The 10,884-nt window shown below is 36.8% G+C and overlaps 1 protein-coding gene across 2 annotated transcripts in view; it reads left to right on the top strand.

The window, feature by feature from the left end:
* Positions 1-2,053: 2,053 nt before the first annotated feature.
* The window catches only part of calr (calreticulin), a 39,604-nt gene continuing 30,773 nt past the window's right edge, over positions 2,054-10,884 (top strand). Inside the window, 8 exon segments of one of the 2 annotated variants that reach the window (NM_199713.2) lie at positions 2,054-2,317; positions 2,658-2,759; positions 6,151-6,354; positions 6,444-6,538; positions 6,619-6,828; positions 7,037-7,150; positions 10,477-10,620; positions 10,718-10,810. In NM_199713.2, the coding sequence (NP_956007.2) occupies positions 2,224-2,317; positions 2,658-2,759; positions 6,151-6,354; positions 6,444-6,538; positions 6,619-6,828; positions 7,037-7,150; positions 10,477-10,620; positions 10,718-10,810 (1,056 nt within the window). In that variant the 5' untranslated portion in view covers positions 2,054-2,223. 2 annotated transcript variants of the gene reach the window in all.

Genomic DNA, 10,884 nt, shown 5'->3' with positions numbered 1-10,884 from the left:
TTTTTTTACTTTAGGTTGCCTAAAACATCTTTTTAATGGCAAGAGCTGAAATTTCATATGTAAAGAATGGGAACAATCTTCAATGACACGTGCATTTCTGTTTATTTCTGATTAAATAAGTTGTATCTAGTTGTCTTTGTGCTTTACCTACAGTTGCACTGGTAATTTGGGATTTACTACTCGACACAGCTTTTGCTTAACTGGCAACAGTCCATACAATTATGTTAAAACTCACAACACTTTCAACCAAATTCTTGTATACCATATACAGAATATCTTGACTCACTCCAAATTTTTGTAACCTCCTAAAGAGATAACCTCATTGCTTTTTTTTAACAAATCACTCAACATTTGCAGCAAATGTCAATCCACTATCAATAAATGTTTCTAAATAATCAAAACTTTCACCTGTCTCCATTTTATGCTCCTCAAGGACCAGAGGTTTCAACCCTTGAGTAAGAACTAGTTTATTTCTGCTAATTATCAGTCAATATTTTTTGATAAATATTATAATTATTAAGTCAACCGGCCAACAAGTGCCACATCATCTGCGTATTTAAATAACTTAAAACCTAAATCCTGGATCTTAAGTTCATTTGTGTAAAGAGAAAGAAGTAAGGGTGATAAAATGCTTCCTTGTGGAACTCTTGTATTTACAATAATTGTTTAAGACACCATATCGTTAACATATTAATCCATATTCATGATGATAGATTCTTATATTTAAATTGAATTGTCATATTCTCCAAAAACAAGTGTTATAGGTGAATTGGGTAAGCTAAATTGTCTGTAGTGTGTGCGAATGAGAGTTTCCCAATGATGGGTTGCAGGTAAAAGCATCTTGCTAAAAGGAGTAAACAGTTTACACATTGAATAAAGAGCTCAAAATATAATGTTAGCACTGTCGCCTCAGCAAGAAGGTCGGTGGTTTGAGCACCGGCTGGGTTAGTTACCATTTTTGTTTTCATATTGATTGTCTTCTGGGTGCTCAGGTTTCTTCCACCTTAGGTGGAGTGAATTGAATAACTTAAATTGGCCGTAGTGTAGGCCTATGTGTGTGAATGTGAGAGTGTGAATATGAAAATGTATGAGTATTTCCCAATGCTGGGTTGTGACTGAAAGGGCGGCTACTGCGTAAAACATGCTGGATAAGTTGACGGTTCATTCCGCTGTGGCAACCCCGGATTAATAAAGGGACTGAAAAGCTGAAAAGCTGAAGAAAATTAATGATTCATTTACATAACTTGCTAAAACGAGTGAACAGTTTACACAACGAACCAATAGCTCAAAATGTAACATTCTGTCGTCTCACGGCAAAAAGGTTGCTGGTTCGAGCTCCATCTGGGTTAGTTGTTGTTTCTATTTTCGCATGGGTTTCCTTTGGGTGCTCAGTTTTCCCCAACTATTGGTGAGGTAAATTGAATAAGATAAATTGGCCATATAGTGTATATGTGAATGTGAGAGTGTGTATGAGTGTTTCCCAGTACTGGGTTGTGACTGGAAAGGCACCTGCTGCATAAAACAAATGCTTGATAAGTTGGCGGTTCATTCTGCTGTGTAGACCCCTGATAAGTAAAGGGTCCAAGCCGAAGAAAAGTGAATGAATGAATGAAGAACAGACAGCATGTATGAATGAATAAATATTAACAACGTAATTGTATGAGATTTTCACAAACATACATACTTAAACAAACTGCAAACAAAAAAATAAACAAGCAAGAAAAGGTAGCTAACAAGAAATCGAAAAAAAAGCAGAATAGCAGCCCGTAAGTAGCACATATTTAGCATAGTAAAACAGGAGGATTTTAGTTAGAGGCAATACAATCAACGTACAAGATGTGACATAACAGCAGAATTCGCGTTTTGAACCTGTTCATTGAACCGATTCGCGGAAATGAGTCTTTCCATCACTAGTGCCTGCCAAACGCGTGGTCAGCTGGCATTGGCCAAGACGGAAGTTTCACGGGACTCCGCAAACGATCTGATTGGCTGAGTGGCGTGACGCTGTCGTCTCCTGGTGCTGTCCAATCAGAGCCAGCCATCTGTTCCCAGCCTAGAGGCGAGACTGTGCGAAAGACAGCAGTGAACGGTGATTTCTGCAGGCATGTGAAGATCCAAACAGACCGCATCATTCTTGCAAGTGTCATACTTCTTATCAAAACATATTTTCTCAATATTTTACTATTGTACGTTCCTGAAAGGGGGGTATATTTTAGTGCAAAGATGACTGCGTTATCCCTACTCTTTATGGCCGTGTCCGTCGCTTTAATAACCGCAGAGTCCAATGTTTATTTCCGAGAGCAATTTGAAGACGGAGGTAAGATTATAATTATCATGCTTTCTGAATAATGTCTACGTGCTGTAGTCAACAGACTTCATTTTTGTGTGGTCACCTGATGGTATACCTTTTCTAATGGCCTGCCAATAATTATGTTGCATCCATTAAATAATGTTCATAATAATAATAATATTAATAATGATTATAATAATTAGCATTTTTTCTTCTTTTTTCGTTTAAATTATTTAGTCAAAATAGTCAATGCAGCATCTGTGCATGACCGTAATACAGCAAACGTCCTTGATTGAATCAAAAATTGCCCATAATTATGCATACACGCATGCTAATAGCTTTTAACTTCATATCCGTGTCATTTCAGACAGCTGGAGGAGCCGATGGGTGGAATCCAAGCATAAGACCGACTATGGGAAGTTTGTGCTTTCTGCAGGCAAATTTTATGGCGATGCTGAGAAAGATAAGGGTGAGTGTCGCTCTTTTTATCAAAGTCATCGGATCACTGATGCCTGTTGTCTTGAATGTGTGGTTTCCTCTGTTTTGCATTGTTTTACGCACTTAATAATAAGCGGATGGAGGGGTTACTGTATGTGACGTAACGCCCCCTGCTCTAGTGACCCGCAGGCATGTTGCACCATCTGATATTTACTACGTTTCAAAACATTACAGAGCCACGTGTGCTGTAGAGTCCACTAGCCCTAGCACAGACTACATCTAGTAGAATTAGTTTACACTGTTAAGTTTGTTTTGTCTATAATGAAGCATGTGTACTTTAAATCATGATTCATCACTTATTGGAAGAATGCATTAATCCCAAATAGGAGTGTTTTGGGGGTTTAAATAGGGCTGATGATAGTGTACTCCCACTGTAAATAAGGCTGCACGATATATTAACCATTGATATAACAATGTGTTTGTCAGCAATAATCACATCGCAACATATGCAATGCTGAGTTGGGATTATGAATGACCAGAAACCACAGGTCAAAACACAGCATATTTGTGGAGACACTGCAGAGTTGAACCATAACAGAGTCAAAGTTTCTTTTCTGCATGTGTTTTAAAGCCTGGGACTATGTACGCTTTTTAAGAGAGTTTAAAGCATTTAAGTAGTCCATAAAGAAGTTTAATAAAATTTTAATTATTTATATGATGAAGTCTATGCAGTGTTATTTTGCATTTGATTGTTCAATTTCTGTATCTGAAAACCATTACTCGCTTCAGAAAACAATGAAGCATGGTTTGTTTTACTTAAAAATGTTCTGCATTGTGTTCATTTATCACTTTAGTTTGATTATTATATGCATATAATAAATTACATAAGAATCTTTTTACCTTTCATTCCCCTACAAAATAATCCCAATTAATCTAAAGTAATGACTTTGCAGATAGAGCTTAAGTCATCAGGTGAAATTATATCGCAATATATGTCACAGAGGAAAAAAAATATTTCAATGTAAAATAATTCCAATATCATATAGTCCTACTCCTAAGTATTACTCCTAAATGTAAATTCCATTTAAGTTTATTTATTATTTTTTTTATTTTTATTTTTTGTAATGTCAGATGCTCTCTACATTGTAAATTTTGCATTGGATTTTTTTTATAATACCTCTTTGTAACAGTTTACATCTTGTATGCACATTTGTTGTTCATTATGGCCATTTTAAGTGTGCCTCTTTTAACTTCTAAGCAGTCGATTTAAACATTAAAGAGCCCCAATTATTCATTATAAAAGTTCATATTTTGGTTTTAGGGTTTCCAGCAACAAACTGATATGCATGCAAGGTCAAAAAACTCTTTCATTGTTTTATAAAATGCATTAATTTTTACCTAATTAGCCCAACGACTCCCATATGATTTGTTCAGCAATTTATTGGTCCCGAACCCCTCCTTAACGTGATACTAATTTGCGCTGATTGGTCCGCTAACCCAGTCTGTTGTAATTGGTTGACAGAGAGAAATGCCCACCACGACTTATTAACAATTTTGAGGTAGTCGGAGTGCAGAGTGTTTGTGTGGGCCCAATGCAGGAGTGCATTACAGCAATGTTGCATTAAAGCAAAATAGCAGCAATATTGCTCTTTTCTTAACCATTAAGTAATAACAGTGACACACATTCAGTATTAATCCACACAGTGGCAAAAGCTGACCTATTTTGAAACCTGACCCCGCCACACGTGTGTAGGAACAGCCAAAGGTGGCCATAGCAGCGACAAACGGCAGTGGATCGCGAGCTTACATACGCGTTTTAATTTGCAAACAAAGCAGCACGCATCGCGTTTTTTTTTTTTTTTTTTTTTTTTTACGTGGTTTTAGACACGATATGGGTATATAATAAAGAGTTAACCAGATACAGTACAAGCTGCGTGGAGCAGTTACAAGTAACAAAACAAAATTAAATACATAATTTGCAAGTTAAAGAAAACAAAGAGGCAACCATTTTAATCACACTTACTTACACATGTGAAATGGAGGAAGAAACGTATCCATGAACTGTGTACTGTAAAGTTCCTGTCAAGCTGACAAAGTCCTATACATCAGTCTTTTCTGATCCTTTCCTTAACAAATGGCTGACGAATCCCCCGTTGTAAGTATGTAGAATCCAGAAGCGATCAGAAAAATGACAGAAACACAGCTCAAGGCTGGGCTATAATGCTGAGGTATTTTTGCAAAAATAAACTACAACCAACTTTAACTCTTCACGACCTCTTCACATGTTTGGGTAGGGAAAATAACACTAGCTTTCCCTCACACTTCTGTCTTTGCGACGTGATTCAACTGGGATTTACTAAAGTGTTTGTTGGCGCGGCCGGGGGTTTAAATTTTTCCAGGTCTGCATGTGCAGCTTACAGGCGGGGCTTGAGTTTGGTACTTCAAGCCGGCACGACTTACCAGACTTACCATGGTGATTCATTTAAACTACTATGAGTCAACTCTTTTATAGATGAATCAATAGTTTTAAATACGGTGCACTTTCAAATTTAAGCCTTTGCAGGACATTTCACCTCACTTAGAGCTATGTCACACACTGCATGGAAAGACATTTTCAAAAGCCCATAATATGGTCTCTTTAATAAATGATGCAGGTTATGTAGCACATACATTAAATTTATTGATAAATGCATATTCTAAATAACTTTTCATTGCCTCGAAATTGCACATTGTATGAAGGACAACATTAGGCTGAATGTACAATAATTTGTTTGCAGGTAATGGAGTGTATATTATTTTATAAAATAATATCAGCCCTAAAATAAATAGTTTGGGTTTTTTAATCCAATTAATTAAATAGTTAATTGATGATTTGTTTATTAAAATAATTGTTAGTGGCAGCCCTGCTTGTCAGATGATTGCTATGAAGATTTTAAAGTACACATGTAATCAAAACTAACCATGTTGATTTTGTCAGCTACCGGTGCTAGTTTTGTGGTGAATAATTCATCTGTGCATGTCATTAAGAACAAAAAATTGTTTGCCCTCATAATCTTTCATTCTGAAATCTGAAAATCTGCTTGTTTTTAGTTAAATTTTCAGATTAGGTCTGTTTGCGGTATTGCGTATGGCTAACATACTAAACCACGCCCCTCCAACTGTCAGTTTTGACAGCAAACAAAAATGGTGAGGACGAAGTGTCGGATAAAAACGGAATGAAATGCACACTTTTACAACATCCAATCAGCTTGCACTATACAAAACAAGCCACGCTCACGTTTTTTCCTCATTTAACATTCAATTTTTCTATAAACTGTCCCTCAATGCGAAAAAAAAAACAGCTTCTGTTTTATGTAGGCTTTATAGCTAAAAGATTTAAATAATATTTGCTGATGCTCTAATATCTTCTTGTAATGTTGCAGGTCTTCAGACCAGTCAGGATGCTCATTTTTATGCGATGTCCGCTCGCTTTGGTGATTTCAACAACAAGGATCAGCCTCTCGTGATCCAGTTTAGTGTAAAACACGAGCAGAACATTGACTGTGGCGGAGGCTACATCAAACTTTTCCCATCAGACCTCAATCAGGAAGACATGCATGGAGACTCCACATATAACATCATGTTTGGTCAGTACTTAAACCGTCTATAGACATCTTACATCTGAAACATGCATCAATTTATTTGGGCACCCATAATGCCATCTTATCTCTTTCAGGTCCTGACATCTGTGGCCCTGGCACTAAGAAAGTACATGTTATCTTCAATTACAAAGGCAAAAATCATTTGATCAACAAAGATATTAGATGCAAGGTAATTCTTTATTTTCTGTTGCATAATCCACATTAGTACTAGTCCTGCAGTCTAATCTACCATGTATTTTTATCATCTAGGATGATGAATACAGCCATCTGTACACATTAATTGTCAATCCTGACAACACATATGAAGTCAAGATTGATAATAAGAAGGTCGAATCTGGATCTTTGGAAGAAGACTGGGACTTCCTGCCTTCCAAAAAGATCAAAGATCCCGAAGCCAAAAAGCCTGAAGACTGGGACGAGAGGGAGAAGATTGATGACCCTGAAGACCAGAAACCAGAGGTAAAGGACAGTGTCCATAAAACAAACATGTCCTCGCTTTTGTTTATCACGTAACAGATTAACTGCTTAAATTAGCCAATATTTGGGCTAAACACACACAGGTCATCAACTTTGTTGCATACACTGCATTTCCAAGAGCTGTTCTGAAATATTGTATGAAATGTATTTCTTCATGTATTTTTAATACAGTCTTTGTGTGTTTTCGTAGGAATGGGACAAACCTGAGAACATTCCTGATCCTGATGCCAAGAAGCCTGATGACTGGGATGAAGAGATGGACGGAGAGTGGGAACCACCAATGGTCACCAATCCTGATTACAAGGTACTCTTATTTCGTTTATTATGGCTCTTTTTAGGGACTTCAGTACCAGTTGGTCAGGTTTATTTACTGCTGACATTTGAGCACTATTGAGCTCGTTCTTAAACGCATCTGATTGGCCATTGGGTTCATTGTTCAACAAGACTGTGATTGGCTCAGAAGGTCATTGTTTCACCGCTTTTTACAAAAGCGCAAAAACAGATACTTAAGACACATTGGAGTTTTTGAAAGCTACGTTTATCAGCTGATCTGATTTCAAATGCTCTAATGTCTGTGTATCTGTGTTTACGCTTGGTCAAGTCGAGCTTAATTGTTATTCCGATACATGTGTGGACATAAAAAGAAACGAAATGTTGTGTCTCACTGGACAATGGTGCTACTTAAATGAATCATAAATACAAACACAATACTGGACATAAGAGCTAAGATCTAAATCTAGATCTAAAATCTGAATTTGTTGTATAATTGTTGTAGAATTTGGTAATTGTTTTAAGGAATAAGTCAAAAGTAATTCTGTACATGTAATCAAATCACATTATATCAATATTATAAATAGTATTGATTTTAAACCACCAGATACTATTTGAGATCTATATTTTCTGCTTGTCTGTGCAAATGAATGCCAAGTTTTGGTTTATTACACAGATACTGAAGTGTGTGCATGATGCTCGTGGTGTGGTCTGAAAACATTAGAAAATTTGAAGTCACATGATATTGTTAAAATTGACAATAGAAAAATATTAAGGGATGAAAACTAGAAACCAAATTCCAGTCTTAAGTTGCTGAGGCTTTTATTTCAGTGTGTTGTAGTGATGGGTCGTTCATGAATGATTTGTTCATTTTGAACGACTCTTCAATATAACTTGGGAGCTACGAGTCCTCTCAGGAAGTGATTTGTTCATCCGCGCGTGCGCACGTTTGGGCAGGTAGTATCGCTAATTTAAGTCTTCATCACATTGGCAGAAGCCAATCATATGCGTTTAGAGCCGGAAAAAGAATTGGTCCGCTCACCTCTCGAGTCCTCTATCAGGTCTATCACTCGTTCATCACGAGCCAATCATATGTGATTAGAGCCGGAAAAAGAATTGGTCCGCTCACCTCTCGAGTCCTCTATCAGGTCTATCACTCGTTCATCACGAGCCAATCATATGTGATTAGAGCCGGAAAAAGAATTGATCCGCTCACCTCTCGAGTCCTCTATCGGGTCTATCACTCGTTCATCACGAGCCAATCATATGTGAATAGAGCCGGAAAAAGTTTTAATCCGTTCATCTCTCGAGTCCTCTATCGGGTCTGAGTCACTCGTTCATCACGGGCTACTCATGCGCGTTTAGAGCCGGAAAAAGAATTGACCCATTCATCTCTCGAGTCCTCGGGTTTGAGTCATTCTGTCATGTGATGAACGAACGATTATGGCTCCTATCGGCTTAGACTGTGCATTGATTAAGATTATATGTGACTGTTAGTGTAACGTGAATGAACCCCTGACATTTGAAGACATGAAGAGGTGAGCTTAGCAAAGAGACAAATGCCTTCATAAACAAAATAGCAGGTAAACATTGAATTATTATTTTCTCATTCTTATATTGTATTTATGACTTATTTGTCGTGCAATCAACCTTTTGGGCTGGTTGTAGATGTGTTTGAAAGCAATTCGTAACATTTTAATAATATTTTGGCAAATTGAACCAAATGAACGAAATGACTCTCAAAAAGATTCGTTCATCTTGATGAATGAGACACAAAGATCCGAGTCAGTAAAATTATCCGAACTTCCCATCACTAGTGTGTTGAAGTACTTTCAACTGAAACAGAACATTGAGCTGGAGGCGGGGCTTGCCTTTTGTTCATCATCATGGGTGTGCTTGGGAATGATGTGGTTGTCAAACTAACATCAACATGCAAGTGCAGAAGCAAATGCTCTGACTTTCATTGAAAATGCCATATCATATCATACCAAAATGGCAAATAAATTCAAACAGGGGTTCAGGGCTTGCCATTCACTTCGAACGGGTGTCGTCAAACATTGCTGAACTGAATTGTGGATCCGTGTTGTTTGCTGCAGAAGTTGAGACTTTCTCAACTTTTCAAGCACCAATGGAAGCGTCTGCCAATCAAATTGCTTTATACAAATTCCCTAGCTCAGACAGTTGATTGCCAGCTTATTTCATTGGCTGACGCTGCTATGATGATCGTGTCAGCCCCAACTTCAGACACGCCCTCTGTCATCAACAGTCAACAGTGAATTAACTTGCACAGATTAATTGTTCTCCTAAAGAATAACAATGTGCGCTAGCAAAATAAACTGAATTTTAATTTCACAGCAATTTTAAAAGTAATTTTGAAGAAAAGTAGAACAAACTTTATAGAGCCTTTTTTGTCTACAGTTTCTTTTTGATATAACAAAAGTAGCGACAGATCTTTAGTTTACTGTTTGAGTAAATGCATTGAAGTAAAATATAAGGTGGCATCTTGTTTCTGTTAATCCATTGTTGATTGTTTTATCGGAGGCACATGTAAATGTGAGCTTCAGTTTGATTTTAGAAAAAAGAGGTGGGGTTTGTGTAAATCAAATGATAGGAGGATTCTTGATTAGAGAAAGGGGTATTAAAATGATTCATGCTCAATGAAATCAATATTATGAAAATTTATTATATTTAGAAAATCAATCTAGTTAATCATCATTCCACATCAAATTCATTATATTGTACAATTTCTGTTTTTGTCTAGGGCTGCACAATATATCATTTTAGCATCAATATCGCAATGTGAGCATTTGCAATAGACACATCGCAGGATCTGAAATGTGGAGTCCAGATTATACCTGACCAGGAGCCACAGTTGGAAATAAACGTGATTTATTGGAACTCTACAAATTTACATTTGCATATATTTTTAAGGTCTGTGAGTGTGTAAGCATTCAAGTATAACAATTCATAATGTTTGTAACTTGTAGAAAGATTAATGAGCTGTATAGAGGTTTATTTTACATTTGATCATTCAATTCATGTGCCTGAATACCTCCTAGACTGTTTACTTTTATTTTTTACTACTGTGTTTAGCAATGCTTATGATTGGTTTATTATATTTTACGCAGATGTACTGGCCTACAAAATTATCTCAATTAATCTAAAAGGACAAATTATTTACAAATAGAGCCATTCAAGTCAACTGGTGAAATTATGCTCAATATTGCAATGTGTATCGCAAAAAAATAAAATATCGCTTTGTCCATTTTTTTCCAATATCGTGCAGCCCTATTTTCATCTGTGTGAATACTGGGTTTTTTGCTGTTTGATTTCCTAAATTGAATTGTGAATCTCTTGAAGGGTGAGTGGAAACCCCGCCAGATCGACAATCCTGCTTACAAGGGGAAATGGGTGCACCCTGAGATTGATAACCCAGAATACACTGCTGACAGCGAGATCTATAAATACGACAGCATCGGAGTGATCGGACTGGACTTGTGGCAGGTACGTTAGCAGTTTTTTTCCTTTACATCCAAAACATGACAAAATTTTTCTGATATTTAATAAGTCATTATTGACTCTTGTGTTTTAATTCCATTAGGTGAAGTCTGGCACAATTTTCGACAACTTCCTAATTACCAACGACCCCAAGTTGGCAGAAGAGGTCGGCACTGAGACTTGGGGAGCCACAAAAGTACACATTTTTCTTATTATAGTTATTATTATTGTTGTTATTATTATTATTAGCCCCAATAAATATTTGTCCGT

This window comes from Danio rerio, chromosome 8 (assembly GCF_049306965.1).
Source record: "Danio rerio strain Tuebingen ecotype United States chromosome 8, GRCz12tu, whole genome shotgun sequence".
In the NCBI taxonomy this organism is placed as follows: domain Eukaryota; kingdom Metazoa; phylum Chordata; class Actinopteri; order Cypriniformes; family Danionidae; genus Danio; species Danio rerio.
This window is presented reverse-complemented; position numbering and strand designations above follow the sequence as displayed.